A 21289-nucleotide genomic window follows, 5' to 3' on the forward strand; every position below is an offset into this window, starting at 1 on the left:
GATCACTCTGGATGAACTGCAGAGATCTACAGCTGAGGTGGGAGACTCTGTCCACAGGACAACAATCAGTCGTATATTGCACAAATCTGGCCTTTATGGAAGAGTGGCAAGAAGAAAGACATTTCTTAAAGATATCCATAAAAAGTGTTGTTTAAAGTTTGCCACAAGCCACCTGGGAGACACACCAAACATGTGGAAGAAGGTGCTCTGGTCAAATGAAACCAAAATTGAACTTTTTGGCAACAATGCAGAACGTTATGTTTGGCGTAAAAGCAACACAGCTGAACACACCATCCCCACTGTCAAACATGGTGGTGGCAGCATCATGGTTTGGGCCTGCTTTTCTTCAGCAGGGACAGGGAAGATGGTTAAAATTGATGGGAAGATGGATGGAGCCAAATACAGGACCATTCTGGAAGAAAATCTGATGGAGTCTGCAAAAGACCTGAGACTGGGATGGAGATTTGTCTTCCAACAAGACAATGATCCAAAACATAAAGCAAAATCTACAATGGAATGGTTCAAAAATAAACATATCTAGGTGTTAGAATGGCCAAGTCAAAGTCCAGACCTGAATCCAATCGAGAATCTGTGGAAAGAACTGAAAACTGCTGTTCACAAATGCTCTCCATCCAACCTCACTGAGCTCGAGCTGTTATGCAAGGAGGAATGGGAAAAAATGTCAGTCTCTCGATGTGCAAAACTGATAGAGACATACCCCAAGCGACTTACAGCTGTAATTGCAGCAAAAGGTGGCGCTACAAAGTATTAACTTAAGGGGGCTGAATAATTTTGCACGCCCATTAACTGATTAAACCAATCATGTAAACTTGAACTAACTAGGAAGGTGGGGCACCACGGGAAAATATTTAGTCTATTTCCTGAATCGACTCATCAGATACTGTCATATCTTATTGATTAGTCTTCTATTAATGTATCATTATTACCTCATCAGTTCTCATTACTGGAAGTCGCAAACCCTTGGATATCTGCACAAACCCTAACCTAAATGATGAATCAGCGATAGTAAATAATCACAGAAATACAAAAACAGATATCGGTTACTAACACATTAACACATTGTCCTTTGTGGGCTAAAATCGGTATGACGGCTTAGTAGACAAAGGAAAGGGGGTGTGGACCGCTCAAGAGCGGGAAACTCAGCTATTTCTATGAGTGTAGATATCAGCTAACACTTTACACGAATGACAGCTTATTTCAAAAATAAATTGCAATTTACATATTTACGAGTGTATGTCTTGTTTTGTCTTTGTGGTCACCGGTCCGTCTGCTGGAGAGTCAATCGACAGAAAGTCTGGTTGTGTTCATTGTGGATACGTCAGGCGTACATGGTTGTCGCATAGACAAATGTTTCAGGCGGTTGTCGGTATTCTTGTCCTAGACAGTGGTTCCTCCTTACGCTGCAAGATTTAGAGGTAATTTGTGGTTTAGTATGGTACCCTGCGTCACCACTTCATAGCTCCAGACCAGCGCAAGGGGGAGTTTGAGCACATAAACCTAAATAGAAACTGATAATTGTGCATGACTGTTGTTACACTAAGGTTTTTATTATTTAATTTAGATTTTGCTCTTACTGTAGGCCACTCCCGACTGGTCATGTTGTACACCGCCGCCTGAGTGGTGTAATGGTATAAGACACTGAATCGCTGTGCAATCTGTGTTGCTACAGATGCTGGTTCAATACCCGTGCCGGCCTTGACTGGGAGATCCATGAGATTAATGTTTTTGGTTTTTCTCCCTCTAAAAACAGAAATAAATCACTCTAAATAACAAAGTGGCTTTATTTACAAATTAGTAACAATGTCTCACCCCATGCTCAATAATTGCCTTTTTACACTTTAAAAAGGGGCCTTGCACTAATAGCGCTGACTAGGGAAACATTCCTGCTGTTCTGTTCTTAGTGCCAGAGTACCCTGATATCGGGGAATTTGTGCCAATCCGGAAAAATTTGTTAGATTTCAAAGTTCAAACTTAAACAATAAAATGATTCAAATACACTTTCAAAATGCCAATGTATATTTAGTGATGGACCCATAACGAATTACTATGGGAATAAGTATCACTGAATTACAGAAACATCCTCCAATCCTTAAAGTAACTATTGGCGGAGAGTCACGTCATATTTTTCGATAAACTGTAGGTCTATCGTAGGCGACATGAGTATCACTAGTGTTGAGTAATGTGCTGTTAAAAGTGGTATAGGTCTTATTTAAAGAGCATATTGAAGTTAGAAGCAGTAGGATTTTAAGCAATAGCCAACAACTGTTTTAGCACCGTTTCGCACTGCTCTGAGAGAAGCATGGGGACTAGTCTTGATAAATCAATGAGATTTTTATTTTTCACTGAATCTCTGTTTGGGTATTAGTTACACTAGAATTTGAAAATTAGGGTGTAGAAACATTATGCTCTTAGGGTAACCATTAACTAGACAAGTCAGTTAAGAGGAAATTCTTATTTATAAGGACAGCCTACTCCTTCCTCCCCATTGGTGGAATTGAACCCCGAAATACCCTGTGTCCGCAGCACACAAAGCTGTCCAGTACTTTAAAAATATCCTCTCATGTTGTCCTGGTTTCCAGAAGAGGATGCCTTCCTTAATTGACCCCCCATAAACATAATGGACATATACCAGGTGTGCCAGGCCCGCCACGTCTGTTGACTCATACAGCTGTAACGCATACAGTTGAAGTCAGAAGTTTATATGCACTTAGGTAGGAGTCATTAAAATTATTTTTTCAACCACTCCACAAATTTCACAAGTGAAGTCAGTTAGGACATATACTTTGTGCATGACACAAGCCATTTTTCCAACAATTGTTTACAGACAGATTATTTCACTGTATCACAATTCCAGTGGGTCAGACGTTTACATACACTAAATTGACTGTGCCTTTAAACAGATTGGAAAATTCCTGAAAATTATGTCATGGCTTTAGAAGCTTCTGATAGGATAATTGCATATTTTGACTCAATTGGCGGTGTGCCTGTATTTCAAGGCCTACCTTCAAACTCAGTGCCTCTTTGCTTGACATCATGGGAAAAACAGCCAAGACCTAAAAAAGAATTGTAGACCTCCACAAGTCTGGTTCATCCTTGGGAGCAATTTCCAAACGCCTGAAGGTACCACGTTCATCTGTACAAACACCATGGGACCACGCAGCCGTCATAAGGAAAGAAAGGAGACGCATTCTGTCTCCAAGAGATTAACGTAATTTGATGCGAAAAGTGCAAATCAATCCCAGAACAGCAGCAAAGGACCTTGTGAAGATGCCGGAGGAAGCAGGTACAAAATAATCTATATCCACAGTAAAACAAGTCCTATATTGACATAACCTGAAAGGCAGCTCAGCAAGGCAGAAGCCACTGCTCCAAAACCACCATAAAAAAGCCAGACTACGGTTTGCTTTGCATATGGGGACAAAAATAGTATTTCACACTCAAAAAACTCACGTGGCTTATTTTTCAAATTGTCATGTTTAGTTTCCAAATGTCTGCGCAAAAGTATGATATAGACATTAACTAACATTCAGAAGTTCAGCACTGAGGGCTTTCAACCACATTTTTGTATTTGTGGGAAACCCACAGCGCAGAATCACCTGCATAGAGGAAACGGTCACATGTACAAGCAGATTTCAAATCATTTATATACAACAAAGTGTACCCAGCACACTCCCTTGGGTTACCCCCCCAGTTAAAGGTTATAGTTTAGACCGGGTCCCATCTACCATTAGTTTTCATCCTTGCAGATAAGACCTAACCCATTTCATAGCTAAGTTGTTAAAGCCCATGACTTAGTTTTAAAAACTAAATCTCATGATGCACTGTATCAAATGCCTTTTGGCATATACTAGGCAAGTGTCAGTGGAATGGGATTTCCAAAAGTAAGGAAATATAAAATATATATATATAATGTAAGGAAATATAAAATGTAAATCTGCTCGAACATAATCTTTTCCATGACCTTCGATAAAATACACAGGAATGAGAGTTTCCATGATCCAGCATATTCCATTTTTACCCTTGCACGTTTTAGTTCACTGAGAAAAATCCCTAGTTATATGTACATATTTACCTCAATTACCTGGTAACCCTGCACATCGACTCGGTACTGGTACCCTTGTATATAGCCAAGTTATCATTACTCATTGAGTGTTTCTTAAAATGCGTACTACCATGCTCCAAGCACGCAAATTATTGCACAGGAGGGTGGGAGTATGCGTCTAATTCAAAGTATGCGAAACATAGCACGGAGGGCACTTCTTGAATGCGTACTCAGTTTGTACATATTTTTAAGCATGCATCGATGCAAGCTTCAATGGACAGTATGCAAATAAATGACAACCACATAAAAAAATTACAACATTTCTTGAAATCAAAGGTGGCCATTATGAGCTGAAGCGAGAGAAAATTCAATCTGACTTCCAAATAACAATGTTGCCTGACTACAATATTCAAAATTATGTTTAGCTACATTATTACAATCCACATTTGCTAGCTGATAGTTCTGAAGTAAAACTTTTGCGTGTGTATTTCTCTATTGCCAGCTAGCTAGCCACAAATAACTGTTAGATAGCTACCCACAGAGAAGAAGGTTCAGTGAATGGGGAGAAACACATATTGTGTATATAATATTACATGTTTTATTTTTCTATTTTTTCTCTATACCGAGTGGTAGTGGCTGTGCTTTGCCTTTAACCAATGGTCTCTGGCCACAAATTTTAGAGGTCCTCCTCTTGGCCGCAGAGACCAGATTTGAGTGTTTTAATGTACATTTTCTGCAATTCTTACATTATGCCATGGGGCTTAGAGAAAATGTGCAGTTTTAAAGCTAATTTCCTGCAATTCTACACATTTTGTCATGGCTTAGCCGTGAACTTATACCATCTGAGTAACATGTTTTATTTATTTTATATTCTTCCCGACAGTCCAGTTTTTTTTGGTGATTGTTAGTTCTCAAGGATGATCTTATTTAAAAAATATACAACACTGAAAACATTTCACCATATTTGTTGGGTACCATGTTGTCAGCTAGCCAGGTAACATGACTAAACAAGGTCGTTTGTTATCAAACCAAAAACTTGTTGCCAACAAGTCGTTTAAAATGGCCTGCGAAGTGTTTATTTTTATTTTTTAACATGTACACCAATTTGCGGTAGAATGGGGTTTGGGTGAAAAGTTTGTGGTTTTCAGTTATGTGAAGGTGCATGTATGACTGTCATTGTGCTCAGTTTCTCTATGGCAGTGGTACTCGGAGGCTACGTGACAGCGAAGCCTAGTCAGACAGGCCTGCTTGTTCATACAGACGAAATGAAAAGACACCTACGCATCCTCTTCGCTCGCGTTGAGAGCCGCTCCAATAATTACACACATTTAACGACAGACAACCCAGCTCGCCACTACGTCTAAATAACATTTTAAAACTGATGGAGAGGCGCAGAAAGAATGGACAGAGAGAAACAGCAGAGTAGGCTAGGCTAATTGCTGGTAAGGGGATGTGGTTGGCTGCTCACAGCTGTCACGTGATATTGGATGAAGCACTCATTGCTCAATGGGTGTACACTCACTTTCATCAGACCCCACCGCTCTTCCAGAAACATATTTTTTTTACCCATCTACATGATTCACCTGAAAGTGGCGAGTTTGAATCCCTGATAAGTTCTCCCTAGACACGTTACCAAACCGGCCGACTGACCTCCGAGGAGAACATGGTCGCACAGGTTCCTATACACCAGCACACCACCGGCTTGGTTATCCTGCCCTCCTTGATGCCTTGACAGATCTTATACTCTTCTGTGCCTCCGATCTACACAAGGGAGAGAGAAGAGAAAGAGGGTGTAAATTTAGGATATTTTGTAAATAGATATAAATCTGGAGGATAATTTACACAATCTAATATAAATATTAGTTAATGGAGAAATCTAATAAATATAAACATTGTAAATTATGTTTCATGAAATTGGATGATATTTGGATGAAACCATACCAAAGTATGGTGATCAAAAATATGAAAAATGACATTGATAAAGTTTTATCATAAATGTATTGGTCAGTACCCTCCCCCATGTCAAACACTTGAATTCAGGAGGTGGGATTTTTAAGGGAATATGGTGACATCACTAACTCATTTTAATACACCAATGGTAGCATGACATTATTTTATAAGTTCCGCTACGTAACCAACATCGGAGAAAACGTGTTGGCAGAGGGCCGTGGTTTATATACAGTGCCTTCAGAAAGTATTCACACCCCTTGACTTTTTCCATGTTTTACAGCCTGAATTTAAGATGGATTAAAATTTTAAATTCACTGGCCTACAATCAATACACCATAATGTCAAAGTTGAATTATGTTTTTCTGAATTTTTTGAAATTGATAAAAGAAAAGCTGAAATGCCTTGAGTCAATAAGTATTCAAACCCTTTGTTATGGCAAGCCTAAATAAGTCCAGGAGTAAAAATGTGCTTAACAAGTCACAAATTGCATGGACTCACTGTGTGCAATAATAGTGTTTAACATGATTTTTGATGAATTGATCTCTGTACCCCACACATACAATTAATTATCTGTAAAGGTCTCAGTCTCTCAGTGAGTTTCAAACACAAAGACCAGGGATAATAATAATAATAATAAAGCAAACATTGAATATCCCTTTGAGCATGGTGAAGTTATTAATTACACTTTAGATTGTGTATCAATACACCCAGTCACTAAAAAGATACAGGCGTCCTTCCTAACTCAAGTTGCCAGAGAGGAAGGATTTCACCAGGTGGCCAATGGTGACTTTAAACCAGTTAAGAGTTTAAAGGCTGTGATAGGAGAAAACTGAGGATGGATCAACAACATTGTAGTTACTCCACAATAATAACCTAAGTGACAGAGTAAAAAGGACACCTGTACAGAATAAAAATATTCCAAAACATGCATCCTGTTTGCAACAAGGCAACAAAGTAATACTGCAAAAAATGTGGCAAAACTATTAATAAGGATCCACCCCTTTTTTTCCATTTTAAACTAAAATGACATACCCAAAAGTAACTGCCTGTAGCTCAGGACCTGAAGCAAGGATATGCATATTCTTGATACCATTTGAAAGGAAACATTTTGAAGTTAGTGGAAATGTGAAATGAGAGGAGAATAACACATTAGATCTGGTAAAAGATAAAGAAAAACATGTTTTTTAGTACCATCATCTGTGAAATGCAAGAGAATGTCCATAAATGTATTATTCCAGCCAAGGCACAACTTACATTTTGGCCACTAGATGGTAGCAGTGTATGTGCAAAGTTTTGGACTGAGCCGATGAACCATTGTATTTCTGTTCAAAATGTTGTATCAAGACTGCCCAAATGTGCCTAATTGGTTTATTCATAACTTTTCAAGTTCATAACTGTGCACTCTACTCAAACAATAGCATGGTATTATTTCACTGTAATAGCTCATGTAAATTGGACAGTGCAGTTAGATTAACAAGCATTTAAGCTTTCTGCCAATGTCAGATCTGTCTATGTCCTGGGAAATGTTACTTTCAACCTTATGCTTATCGCATTACGATAACCCACTGATCCTGTAGAGTCCAATACAGTATATCTCCATATTTTCAAGCATAGTGTTGACTGCATCATGTTATGGGTATGCTTGAAAACCATTAAGGACTGGTGAGTTTTTCCTGGATAAAACATTTACTGAATGAGCTAAGCACAGGCAAAATCCTAGAGGAAACCCTGGTTCAGTCTGCTTTCCACCAGACACAGCAGGACAATAAGCTAAAATACAAGGTCAAATCTACACTAGAGTTGCTTACCAAGAAGAAAGGGAATGTTCCTGAGTGGCCGAGTAACAGTTGACTTAAATCTACGGCAAGACCCGAAAATGGTTGTCTAGCAATAATCAACAACAAATTTGACACAGCTTGAAGATTTTCTGAAAATGTTACAAAATCCAGGCACTTAACAGATTTAGCCAGAGCGACTCACATCTATAAATCGCTGCCAAAGGTGCTTCTACAAATATTGACCCAGGGGTTTGAATACGTATATAAATTAGATATTTCCGCATTTCATTTGTCAAAATGTACACTGTCATTATGGGACAGTGTGTGTAGAAGGGTAAGGAAAAATAAAGCCATTTTGAATTATATCTGTAACAACAAAATGTGGAATAATTCAAGGGTAGAGAGCTACTCAACAGGTGCCAAAATTTGACCGTAGGTTATCAGCAAATATAAAGGTTTACACTATTTATCTATGGCAAAGGTACTTATGTTTCCCCTTTCATCTGTGTCTGGCATCAGCTAGTTACTGGTGTTGGATTCTGGGTTAAACTTGGAACATTGTTATACTAGAGACATGATACATCAGGAGTCATACTGTATGTAGTACATGAGTAATAGAGACTTGTTTTTACATCAGAAGTTAATGGTTATCTGTAGGAGCCAGATGGTTGCTCTAGGTGATCACATGATTGCTATAGGTGATACGGATGGAAAGCCTTGGATTAGGCATTAAGGGGGTTGAGGTCTGGTCAATTTAAGGGAGAAGGAACAGTTATTAACCCATCACTTCATCTTCCTGTAGAACCAGAAAATATGTAAGGGTTGGAGAGGAGGAGTGCATCTAAATTGGAGTATATATACTTGTTGGTGGAAACACGTTTTGTCTGATGCAGCTGTATAGACCCTCGGAGAATAAATTTGGTTAAGCTTCCAGTGTTTTTTTTAAATCAGAATTTTTAAAATCAGAATTAGAACCTAACACTGACTAGCTTGGTCTTTGGCCAGCATGGAACAAAATGGGGGAAGGGCCATTCAAAACTGACAGTTGTCATGTCAACACATCCATCAGTGCTGCAGTGAACAGCATCAATAGACATGCCAAACGTAAGATTGATTTAAAAAAAAATACATCAATAGCTATGTTTCCGTCCAAATGGCAGCATATTGAATGTGAAGATCCTAAAATCCCCAAAAAACTAACATGCGCATTTTCCCACCTTCCACAAAACAAATGTGCGTTATATGGCGAGTGCGCTCACTCTGGTATTGGCACGTGCGCTCTAGCCAACAGCTTACGAGTAAAGTACATGTCGCAAAGAAAATTTGGGATGGAAACCTGGCTATTGATGCAATTTCAATGTTGTTTGAGATGCTTTGTGTATCACCAAATTAGCTTTTACTCACTGCATCGACATAGGCCTTGCAAAGAGCTGTCAATCAATGCAACCCACTCAGCCTGTCTTTTCATACTTCCTGGTAGTTAGCCATAAGAGAAAGTACCTTTTCTCTACCTTTTTCCTTTTTTTGCATTTCTATCCCCCCCAAATATTATGGGTGATATTTTAGTCACTCAAAAAGCTATTTTACGTGAAAATGACTGTTCTTGACCTGTAAGACATACAGATATGAGAAGCAACGCTGGTAAAACAAGTTGGTAGTGCCAATAAAAGGTTCACCTCTCCAAGCATCACGATCATCTTCACTCCTGGAGTGTCCTGGTAGCGGAGCACATGGTCCATGAACGTTGAACCTGGATACCTACAGGTCAATGCAAATGGTGCTTTAGTAGAGGAACTTGTTTTAAAGAGAAAGTAGAAGTTATTAGATTATCATCGAGTACATAACCACCTTACAATTAAAGTAAAAACTTGGGCTTCTATTGACAAAGCGTCTCAGAGTAGGAGTGCTGATCTAGGACCAGGTCCCACCTAAATCATTATCATTTTAAAGGCTAAACTTATCCTAGATCAGTACTCCTGCCTCTGAGATGCTTTGAGAATACATGCCCTGAATGATAGCTCCAGTGAAATAAAGTGGATCCATTCATCGCTATTGGATTAGATTCTCTAGTTTGCCATTTGCCCTCTGACCTCTCCCTAATCTTGCTCACCGGTCACCTCCGATGGCCACACCCTCGTAGACGCCATCTGTAGCGTGGGAGACGATGTTGTTGAGCTCGTTGGACATGCCTCCTGAGCGGGACACGTAGGCCACGCTGCCTGGCCGGTACAGATTGGAGGCCAAGATGTTGTCCAGCATTCCGCCCGTGTTCCCAATCTTGAAGCAGCCGGGTTTGATGCCTCCCACCTGGTTAGGACACAGAGGAGTGATGGAGGTTAGGCACGGGTTGTTATGCTCTCTTCAGGGACCAGCGATATGTCAGAGAGACACAATGACAAACACACGTTAATGCTCAAACAGTAAAATGCAGCCATATTCTGTTTCAATATTGCATGTTATTAGTGAAGTGCTTACCGTGGCTGGGCCGATGATTGTGATGCCGTTCTCATCTGCCCTCTTGATCAGCTTCCTTGTCTGGGCTTCAGGGATGCCCTCAGCTATGATGGCGATGGTGTGGATCTGGAGTAACAAAAGTAAATTCATTATTAAGAGCATTCAAACAAGTAAGGTCAACATGTCCTTGAATGATAAGGGACATAACTGCTTGGTCTAAGACATCGGCCATAACAGCTTTCTATTTTGCTAATAGTATTTACGCACATTTTACGTCAAATTATTGTTGTTAACATTAACCTTACTCATCACCAGCAAATCGACATTAACAGTCAGTACCAATAAACTAGAAAACCTCAGCTATTATGGTTGAAGGTTGACAGTTACTTCCTGTGTCAGAGTAAGTGCTATAACTCTGCAAGGCTACATTAGCTTCGACAAGAGCCATCGATACACATGTATGTCCTTGGATGTGGATTTTGACTATATTTGTCATTATAAGGCTACCCCCCAGCCTATCTCCGCCAAAGGAAGCCATAACTTGAGAAAAAGTTTTAAAAAATTAAAATTAAACTAAATAAGTCGTACCTGTGAGTACTGCATGGTTTCCATGGTGCTGTCAAAGGCGGAGCGGAGCGAGGCAAAGCTTATAAGCACGTCCACTTCGGGGTGCTTTTTCATGGCGTCGGCCATGTTCTTATAAACAGGAATCAGGATCTCCTTGTGGCCCCAGTAGAACTTCTGCTTGTGGTCCCCGCTGAGAACAGTCACACATAGCTACATCAATAAACACACCAATTATTACCAGTCTGATCAAACATTATTATTCAAATCACTTCAACTGGATTAACAATTAGTATTCTAAGGATACATTCTTTCAGTTCATTAGAGTCCATTTTGGATTTGGGAAACAAAGATGTATTACCAAGTACATTAGTAATTAGTCTGGTTGATGCATGAGATGTGACTAGAATACACGTTGGAACTTCAAGAAAAACATTCCAGCTGAAGCTGTTTGAGAGAACGCTAAGCTGTCATAAAGGCAAAGGGTGGCTACTTGGATAAAATCTCAAATATATTTTGATTTGTTTAACACTTTTTTGGTTACTACATGACTCAAATGTGTGTTATTCCATAGTTTTGATGTCTTCACTATTATTCTACAATATTGAAAATATAAATTATAAAGAAAAACCCTGCAATGAGTAGTTGTCCAAACTTTTGACTGGTACTGTATGTATTAACATATTATGATAAAATATTGTAGTAAAGCCACGAGACGTGAATGGCCAACATTTCACTCCAACATAGGATTAGATTCTCTCTTACTTCAGCATAAAAATAGCGGCCATACTTCGGAATAGCAGACGAATCACATAACCAATATCTCCGCTCTGATTGGAGGATTCCTAAAAATTGCACACTAGGTGGCGTGGCGCTGCCGATCAAGATTCCCCAGATAATAAAGGCCATGACAATTTTTTGGAGGCGATATTGTCATGCATTGTTGCCAGCCCAGCAGTGGTTACTACAACTATTTGATTTTGAATATGAGCAGCTTTTCATTATCTGGGGAATCCTGATCGGCAGTGCCACCTAGTGGGCAATTTTTAGGAATCCTCCAATCAGAGCGCAGATAATGGTCATGTAATCAGTCTGCTGTTCAAGTATATTTTTTAACACATGCTGACCGTTTTTGAGCTAAGTGAGAGAAAATCACCACCTATGTTGGAGTGAAATGTTGGCCATCTCATATGTGGCTTCACTATAATATTTTATCAATATATGTTACACACACACACCTACCTACCATTACATACAGTGTTCAGTTTGTAATGTTTACCTGTCGAAAATATCCACAGTGGTGCGCATGCTAATCGATTAGCTTGCTAACTGAAAGCCATGTTAAGTCAATGGGACAAACAGGCTCGGTTTAACTAGCTGGCTAGCTTGATGAATACCATTTATACTTCCTAACTTAGGAAGTTTGCTAAATCTAATTATCCTTGGCTCTAATTTGTATAAACCTTGCTGTCTGTGACTTTTGCAACAATTGATTCAAAAATGGTTGTGAGTCGGGACCAGACCGGCAGGCAGCGTTTCTCAGCCGGTCGAAATCTGGCATAATTTGTATGGACATATGTCAAGAAATGTCAATTGAAAATAAAGTCAAACGAATTCAAGTGCAGCTAGATTGCAGACTATTCCTTTTATCTTTAACCATCATTCTCTCGCTCACACAGCAACTCCACTCCCACTTGACTCCAATTCCACATACCAACCCTCAGCCCATCCCATCCATCTCAGCTGGCCACCCACTTCGGGTTTCTACGCAACACATATATTTCAACTATGCTGTGATGTTTAACATACAATTTCTTATCGAATAGAATCCACAGATTGCGAGTTGAAGATAAATACTTTTACTAAGAGTATGAGCAATTGACTGACCTGGTCTCTCCAGATGTCCTAACAGTACTATTTCTATGGTCAATTTTAGATCAATGCTATGCATTTTCAGCCATTCCTGAACCTGAGACCAGAAACAGGCTACCTGAGGGCAATACCAAAATAAATGGTCTATCGATTCCGTATCCTCACAACAAAATCTGCAGAGCTTCGATGATTTCATGCCCCAAATATTCAACATTTTGTTGGTGGCAAGAAATCTATATAATAACTTTAGCTGAAAAGCACGAAATCTTGCGTTTTATATATCGTACCACAGAATCGGTACATCAAAAATCTCTTCCCAACTATTTCGCAATCCGTATGGCACAGTTGTCAACATCCTGGTCCTCAAATGAAACTGGTATACTTTCCTATTTATGCGATTTTTATTCCTCCACCAGTTTTGACCCTTTGTATTGGGCAGACAGACCAGTTCACTACCACCTCCCGCTGCCACCCGCCTCCTCCATTTTTGGGGCAATGCTGTAATCAAATTGGTTGTACTCTTGGATTAAGCAGACCTTTCCGTACAATTCTGATTACTCCATGAAGGACATAACACTACCACTCAAATGTACAATATTATTTCAAACATCTTTCCCATAAATACAGGTATTTTATCAAATCAGCACATTTGAGTTCAGCCATAATATTTGTTCTATCTTTTCAGGGTGACAAAATTGAAGCTTGTTTGAAGAAGAGTTTTTTTCAAAGTATCATTTTCAATTAATCGAAAATGAGACATGGCAATCTGCACAAAGGCAATTTTTAAACAATGGATGAGCTTTTCTTAGTAATCTACTTGAGAACCATTTAGGGGTCAAATACAACTTTTGAATGAGTGAAGCTTTTAGAGAGGTTTAGTGATTTTATATTTAATCATCTCAACCCACCCAATTCATATGTAAGCGAGTAAACCGATATATTTGGGTTAATCAGGGCAATTTTTCCATAACTACAGGTATTTACCTCTCCATGGTTGCAGGATCTGGTCTATTTTTACAAGTTTCCTATTGAAATTCATTGTGGAGAGCTTATTTATATATTTTGTGATATGAATACAGAGTATGTCTACTTCACCATCAGCCCATTTTATAGATTACCTTGCAGTTTATGTAAAATATGTATTTTTTAACGATCCAATACACATGTTTTTTTTCTTATTTAACGAGTTGGACGAGAGAGATTTACTCCAGACACCTGATAAGGCACTCATCCCTGTCAGTCGCAGGAGAAAGAGGACAAAGGTCAGGGTGCCTTGTAAGGATCCTTCGGTGTGTGGGTAATTTGCCTTTACCATCCGTCCTATTAGCCTACGTACAATCATTAGACAATAAAATAGACAAACTACAAGCCCTCAAAGCTCATCACTAAGCTAAGGACCGTGGGACAAAACACCCCCCTCTGCAACTGGATCCTGGACGTCTTGACGGGCCGTCCCCCCAGGTGGTAAAGGTAGGTAACACCACATCCGCCACTGATCCTCAACATGGGGGCCCCTCAGGGGTGCGTGCTCAGTACCCTCCTGTACTGAGCAGGCATGACAGGACTCCCAACATCATTAAGTTTGCTGATGTCAACAGTGGGACAAGCATTTCGCTACACCCACAATAACATCTGCTGAACACGTGTATGTGACCAATTCATGTTGATTTGATAGGCCTGATCACCGACAACGATGAGACAGCCTATAGGGAGGAGGTCAGAGACCTGGACGTGTAGTGCCAGGACAACAACCTCTCTCAACATGATCAAAACAAAGGAGATAATTGTGGACTACAGGAAAAGGAGATCGAGCACGTCCCCATTCTCATCGGCGGGGCTGTAGAGGAGCAGGTTGAAAGCATTAAGTTCCTCGATGTCTCTCTGCTACCGCACAGCAAGTGGTACCAGAGCGCCAATTCTAGGTCCATACGGCTTCTCAACAGCTTCTACCCCCAAGCCATAAGACTCCTGAACAGCTAATCAAATGGCTACATAGACTATTGGCATTGAAAGATGAAAGGGAGCAAACCGGTTAAAGAAGGATTGTTAAGCCTTGAGAAATGGATTGTGTATATGTTTCAATGAGAGGGTGAATGGGCAAGACAATATAAGTGCCTTTAACAGGGTTTGGTAGTAGGTGCCAGGCGCACTGCTTTATGTCAAGAACTACAACACTGCTGGGTTTTTCACGCTCAACAGTTTCCTGTGTATTTCAAGAACGGTAAAGAACCCAAAGGAAATCCAGCCGGCTTGTCACAACTGTGGGACGCGTTGGAGTCAACATGGGCCAGCGTCCCTGCGGAAAACTTGTAGAGTCCATGCCCTGACAAATTTAGGCTTTTCTGAGGGCAAAAGGGGTGGGTGCAACTCAATATTAGGAAGGTGTCCTTAATGTTTTGTACACTCAGTGTATACTGTGTGTATACATTTTTAATTACAGGTGCATACTAGATGATGCACCCTGCATTAAGCAAGCTGAGCCCTAATTGTTATGTTGTATCTTTATGGAAAGCTGTACATTTAAACAGCTTGAAAAATTCCAGAAAAATGTGTCATGGATTTAGAAACTTCCGATAGGCTAATTGACATCATTTGAGCTAATTGGAGGTGTACCTGTGGATGTAGTTCAAGGCCTACCTTCAAACTCAGTGCCTCCTTGCTTGACATCATGGGAAAATAAAAATAAATCAGCCCAAGACCTCAGAAAAAAATGGTAGACTTCCACAAGTCTGGTTCATCCCTGGGAGCAATTTCCAAACGCCTGAAGGTATCACGTTCATCTGTACAAACAATAGTAAGCAAGTATAAACACCATGGGACCACAGCCGACAAACCGCTCAGGAAGGAGACGCATTCAGTCTCCTAGAGATGAACGTACTTTGGTGCTAAGAGTGCAAATCAATCCCAGAACAGCAGCAAAGGACCTTGTGAAGATACTGGAGGAAACAGGTACAAAAGTATCCACAGTAAAACGAGTCCTATATCGACATAACCTGGAAGGCCGCTCAGCAAGGAAGCCACTGCTCCAAAACCGCCATAAAAAAAGCCAGACTACGGTTTGCTACTGCACATGGGGACAAAGACCGTACTTTTTTTGAGAAATGTCCTCTGGTCTGATGAAACAAAAATAGAACTGTTTGGCAATAATGACCATCTGGAAGAAAAAGGGGGATGCTTGCAAGCCAAAGAACACCATCCCAACAGTGAAGCACGGGGGTGGCAGCATCATGTTGTGTGGGTGCTTTGCTGCAGGAGGGACTGGTGCATCTCACAAAATAGATGGCATCATCAGAAAGGAAAAGTATGTGGATAAATTGAAGCAACATCTCTAGACATCAAATTAAAACTTGGAGGTAAATGAGTCTTCCAAATGGACAAAGACTCCAAGCATGCTTCCAAAGTTGTGGCAAAATGGCTTAAAGCTCTCACCTCAATCCTATAGAAAATGTGTGGGCAGAACTGAAAAAGCGTGTACGAGCAAGGAGGCCTACAAACCTGACTCCGTTACACCAGCTTTGTCAGGAGGAATGGGACAAAATTCACCCAACTTATTGTGGGAGGCTTGTGGAAGGTTACACAAAACATTTGACCCAAGTTAAACAATTTAAAGGCAATGCTACCAAATACAAATTGAGTGTATATAAACTTCTGACCCACTGGGAATGTGATGAAAGAAATAAAAGCTGAAATAATTAAATCACTACTATTATTTTCACATTCTTAAAATAAAGTTGTGATCCTAACTGACCTAAGACAGGGGATTTTTACTAGGATTAAATGTCAGGAATTGTGAAAAACTAAGTTTAAATTAATTTGGACTAGGTGTACATAAATTTAGACTAACTGTATATGCCCTCTGTTTTCTTTATCTTTACATTAGTAAATGTTGCATCAGATAGACTTGATAAAAGATTCATCATCTCTTTTTTGGTTTTATTGGCCATACTTGCTGTAGTTTGACCTTTCTGACCTTTTCATCTATTAATCTTTAGGGTACTTCATGTTCATGGATTGCCAGAATTAGGGGGCAGGGAAAAAACTCACCAGAAATAAACATGGGTAATACATTAGTAGCTAGCTAGAATGCATAGATGATTCACATTATTGACCTAAGTAAACAGAGGACATCCAAAATGGAAAATGAATAACTTCAATGGGTTAAGGAAATGTTCAGCCCATAATTTGCAAACATGTTCATTTCGCCAGTGGCGAATTTGCCAATCTTGGTGTTCTCTGGCAAATGCCAAACGTCCTTCACGGTGTTGGGCTGTAAGCACAACCCCCACCTGTGGACGTCGGGCCCTCATACCATCTTCATGTAGTCTGTTTCTGACCGTTTGAGCAGACACATGCACATTTGTGGCCTGCTGGAGGTCATTTTGCAGGGCTCTGGCAGCGCTCCCCATTCCATGTGTAACTCGGTTTGTGTCGCACCGCTTTGCTTTATCTTGGCCAGGTCGCAGATGTAAATGAGAACTTGTTCTCAACTGGCCTACCTGGTTAAATAAGAGTGAAAACACCGCCAGCATTCAAAAGTGACCAAAACATCAGCCAGGAAGCATAGGAACTGAGAAGTGGTCTGTGGTCATCACCTGCAGAGCCACTCCTTTATTGGGGGTGTCTTGCTAATTGCCTATAATTTCCACCTGTCTATTCCATTTGCACAACAGCAATTTATTGTCAGTGTTGCTTCCTAAGTGGACAGTTTGATTTCACAGAAGTGTGATTGATTGGAGTTACATTGTGTTGTTTAAGTGTTCCCTTTAGTTTTTTGAGCAGTGTGTGTGTGTGTATACAGTGGGGAGATTTGATAACCTGCAAAATCGGCAGTGTTTCCTGCTGACAAAGCAAGTAGAGGTCTGTAATTTTTATCATAGGTACACTTCAACTATGAGAGACGGAATCTAAAACAAAAATCCAGAAAATCACATTGTGTGATTTTTAAGTAATTAATTTGCATTTTATTGCATGACATAAGTATTTGATCACCTACCAACCTGTAAGACCGACCATTTTTAATTTCACCATACCTTCTCTGCTATGCAATCTGGTTTCAGAGCTGGTCATGGGTGCACCCTCAGCCACGCTCAAGGTCCTAAACAATATCTTAACCGCCATCGATAAGAAACATTACTGTGCAGCCGTATTCATCGATCTGGCCAAGGCTTTCGACTCTGTCAATCACCACATCCTCATCGGCAGACTCGACAGCCTTGGTTTCTCAAATGATTGCCTCGCCTGGTTCACCAACTACTTCTCTGATAGAGTTCAGTGTGTCAAATCGGAGGGTCTGCTGTCCGGACCTCTGGCAGTTCAATTCTTGGACCGACTCTCTTCTCTGTATACATCAATGAGGTCGCTCCTGCTAGGTAAAGTCCCCCCTTATCTCAGCTCGCTGGTCACCATAGCATCTCCCACCTGTAGCACACGCTCCAGCAGGTATATCCCTCTAGTCACCCCCAAAACCAATTCTTTCTTTGGCCACCTCTCCTTCCAGTTCTCTGCTGCCAATGACTGGAACGAACTACAAAAATCTCTGAAACTGGAAACACTCATCTCCCTCACTAGCTTTAAGCACCAACTGTCAGAGCAGCTCAGATTTCTGCACCTGTACATAGACCACCTATAATTTAGCCCAAACAACTACCTCTTTCCCTACTGTATTGCATTTATTTATTTAGCTCCTTTGCACCCCATTATTTTTATTTCTACTTTGCACATTCTTCCATTGCAAATCTACCATTCCAGTGTTTTAACTTGCTATATTGTATTTCAAATCAAATCAAATTTTATTTGTCACATACACATGGTTAGCAGATGTTAATGTGAGTGTAGCGAAATGCTTGTGCAATGCTTGCTTTGCCACCATGGCCTTTTTTTGCCTTTACCTCCCTTCTCTCACCTCATTTGCTCACATCGTATATAGACTTGTTTATACTGTATTATTGACTGTATGTTTGTTTTACTCCATGTGTAACTCTGTCATTGTATGTGTCGAACTGCTTTGCTTTATCTTGGCCAGGTCGCAATTGTAAATGAGAACTTGTTCTCAACTTGCCTACCTGGTTAAATAAAGGTGAAATAGAATTCCGACTCTCACAGACCTGTTAGTTTTTCTTTAAGAAGCCCCCCTGTTCTCCACTCATTACCTGTATTAACTGCTCCTGTTTGAACTCATTACCTGTATAAAAGACACCTGTCCGCACACTCAATCAAACAGACTCCAACCTCTCCACAATGGCCAAGACCAGAGAGCTGTGTAAGGACATCAGGGATACAATTGTAGACCTGCACAAGGCTGGGATGGGCTACAGGACAATAGGCAAGCAGCTTGGTAACAACTGTTGGCGCAATTATTAGAAAATGGAAGAAGTTCAAGATGACGGTCAATCACCCTCGGTCTGGGGCTCCATGCAAGATCTCACCTCGTGGGGCATCAATGATCATGAGGAAGGTGAGGGATCCGCCCAGAACTACACGGCAGGACCTGGTCAATGACCTGAAGAGAGCTGGGACCACAGTCTCAAAGAAAACCATTAGTAACACACTACGCCGTCATGGATTAAAATACTGCCGCACACCCAAGGTCCCCCTGCTCATGCCAGCGCATGTCCAGGCCCATCTGAAGTTTGCCAATGACCATCTGGATGATCCAGAGGAGGAATGGGAGATGCAATAAAATGCTAATTAATTACTTAAAAACCATGATTTTCTGGATTTTTGTTTTAGATTTCGTCTCTTACAGTTGAAGTGTACCTATGATAAAAATTACAGACCTCTACATGCTTTGTATGTAGGAAAACCTGCAAAATCTGCAGTGTATCAAATACCTGTTCTCCACTGTACACAATTATACTTAATTTTAACATGCTAATTTTATATAACCCCTGAAAATGTCATGTTAATACAACATTCCTATCTTGAGATATTTTAGTTTCGGTTTGTAAATCAGAGTCCACCCGTGTCATTTTGGTGCCATTTTTGGAAAAGGCTTAGCCATTGTTCCAAAAATGGCACCAAAATGACACGGGTGGCCTCCGATGTGTGCATTCTCAGGCCACTTTGAACCAGAATTTGGACACAAAAATGTATATACACATCTCAGCAATGGTGAGACCTACAGACATGAGACAAAGTGCACTGTGCTTCTGATAATGTGTTGTATAATTTGGTAAGCTCAGTTTGGCTCTAAAATAAATGTTTATTCCACCTCTCTACATTTCTAACTTTTTTGTGAATAAATTCTGTGCCTTTCAAAAGGGTACTCTGTATTTTTATAGCAATCTACAACAATCAATTATTTTAAAGTCCTTGAGTGGTAGTGAACAAGTGCACACTGAGGAAAGATTTGTGGGAGAATGGAAATTGGGCTCAAGAGTCTTGAGGAACCTACGTGAAGGGATAGACCATGGCCGCCACAGAGGGCTCGTCCCGTGAGCACACGTAGTCAAAGTCGAGCATGCCTTGCACCGCCCGCGTCTGCATGCCCCACATGATGGCTTTGGTGTTTCTGCTAAACAGCATGGAGGCTTTGGCTGCAGGGAGATGAGAAAATGAGGGAGTGGATAAGAGTGGAGGAAGAGAAGAGACAGCACACACAGGAGGGGTTATTGTAGAGTACAGCAAGGCACTAAGAACAGAGACAAGCAACGGGGACGGGGAGCACATGATAGGCTGTTAATTCTGTGAGGATATTGAGGAGAGGCGTCACAAATGTTACATGGGAAATGTATCAGAGGGAGGGTTCTCTGTTTTTTCTGAAAGCAGACACCAGGGGAGGCAAATGGACAAGGGGGATGAAGGAACTATTCATTTTAAACAAGAGGGGGTCTGAATCTGACATTGTATTTCTTCTCAAACATTTGTTCATGGAAACCTGAGGCAAGCTCAGAAATGTTATGAGAACTGAAACCAATGCAGGTGTGAGAAGAATAGAATGGTGAATGTTTTGTATTTGATACATATATAAGTTTGATACATATATCATTGTGTGCATACCTCGATTACAGAAATAAAAAAAACTATGAATCTTTGATTGGGGGAAATTGTTGAAAATAATCTTTCCCATTGCCCACGACTTTGATGAAAAAAGACATACACGTAAAACTATTTATCTGAAGGTATTGAATTAAGTCAAGAGTCTGACTAGTTATATTTGTCAGTAGGATATACATTTCCCATTCTTGGAGCTAAGGGCTCTCTTTCCTAAGGTGCTCAACAGACAAATGTTTTGGTTTGTCATTGTACTGGAAAGTGTTACTGAAACACCACCTGAAAATGGAAGAATGAGTAATGAATTATTCCAAAGCAACAACTCTAATGTGCCTCACCAAGGAAATAAACATGTAATATTGCATTTTAAAACAATTCTTGACCCCAACCCAAAGTGAACACAGCAAAGGGCAAAGTGCAGAGCAGTTTGGTAGTTCAGGTTCCAGTAGCATCCATTGAAACACGTGGCTTCCTCGTGGCTTTTTTTTTTTTATAGCAAAACTATGAATTAACTGACTTATTTATAAATAATTGTCAACATTTAACCATCACAATAACGTTTGGGACATTCACTGTATTACAAGGAACAATAGCAATTGTCTATTTCGCTACAGCA

General features: G+C 40.3%; 1 protein-coding gene across 13 annotated transcripts in view; it reads right to left on the reverse strand.

Annotated features, from left to right (window-relative positions):
- LOC110498770 (ATP-citrate synthase) overlaps positions 1-21289 on the reverse strand; it is a 133400-nt gene that overhangs the window by 58206 nt on the left and 53905 nt on the right. For all 13 annotated transcript variants that reach the window (XM_036955912.2, XM_090212614.1, XM_036955913.2 and 10 more), the window contains 6 exons: positions 20075-20216; positions 10834-11002; positions 10267-10371; positions 9902-10098; positions 9468-9549; positions 5714-5824 (listed from right to left, as the gene is read on the reverse strand). In XM_036955912.2, the coding sequence (XP_036811807.2) occupies positions 5714-5824; positions 9468-9549; positions 9902-10098; positions 10267-10371; positions 10834-11002; positions 20075-20216 (806 nt within the window). The remainder of the gene's footprint in view (positions 1-5713; positions 5825-9467; positions 9550-9901; positions 10099-10266; positions 10372-10833; positions 11003-20074; positions 20217-21289) is intronic.

This window comes from Oncorhynchus mykiss, chromosome 20 (genome assembly GCF_057628025.1).
Source record: "Oncorhynchus mykiss isolate SJ-2025 chromosome 20, ASM5762802v1, whole genome shotgun sequence".
Lineage (NCBI taxonomy): Eukaryota > Metazoa > Chordata > Actinopteri > Salmoniformes > Salmonidae > Oncorhynchus > Oncorhynchus mykiss.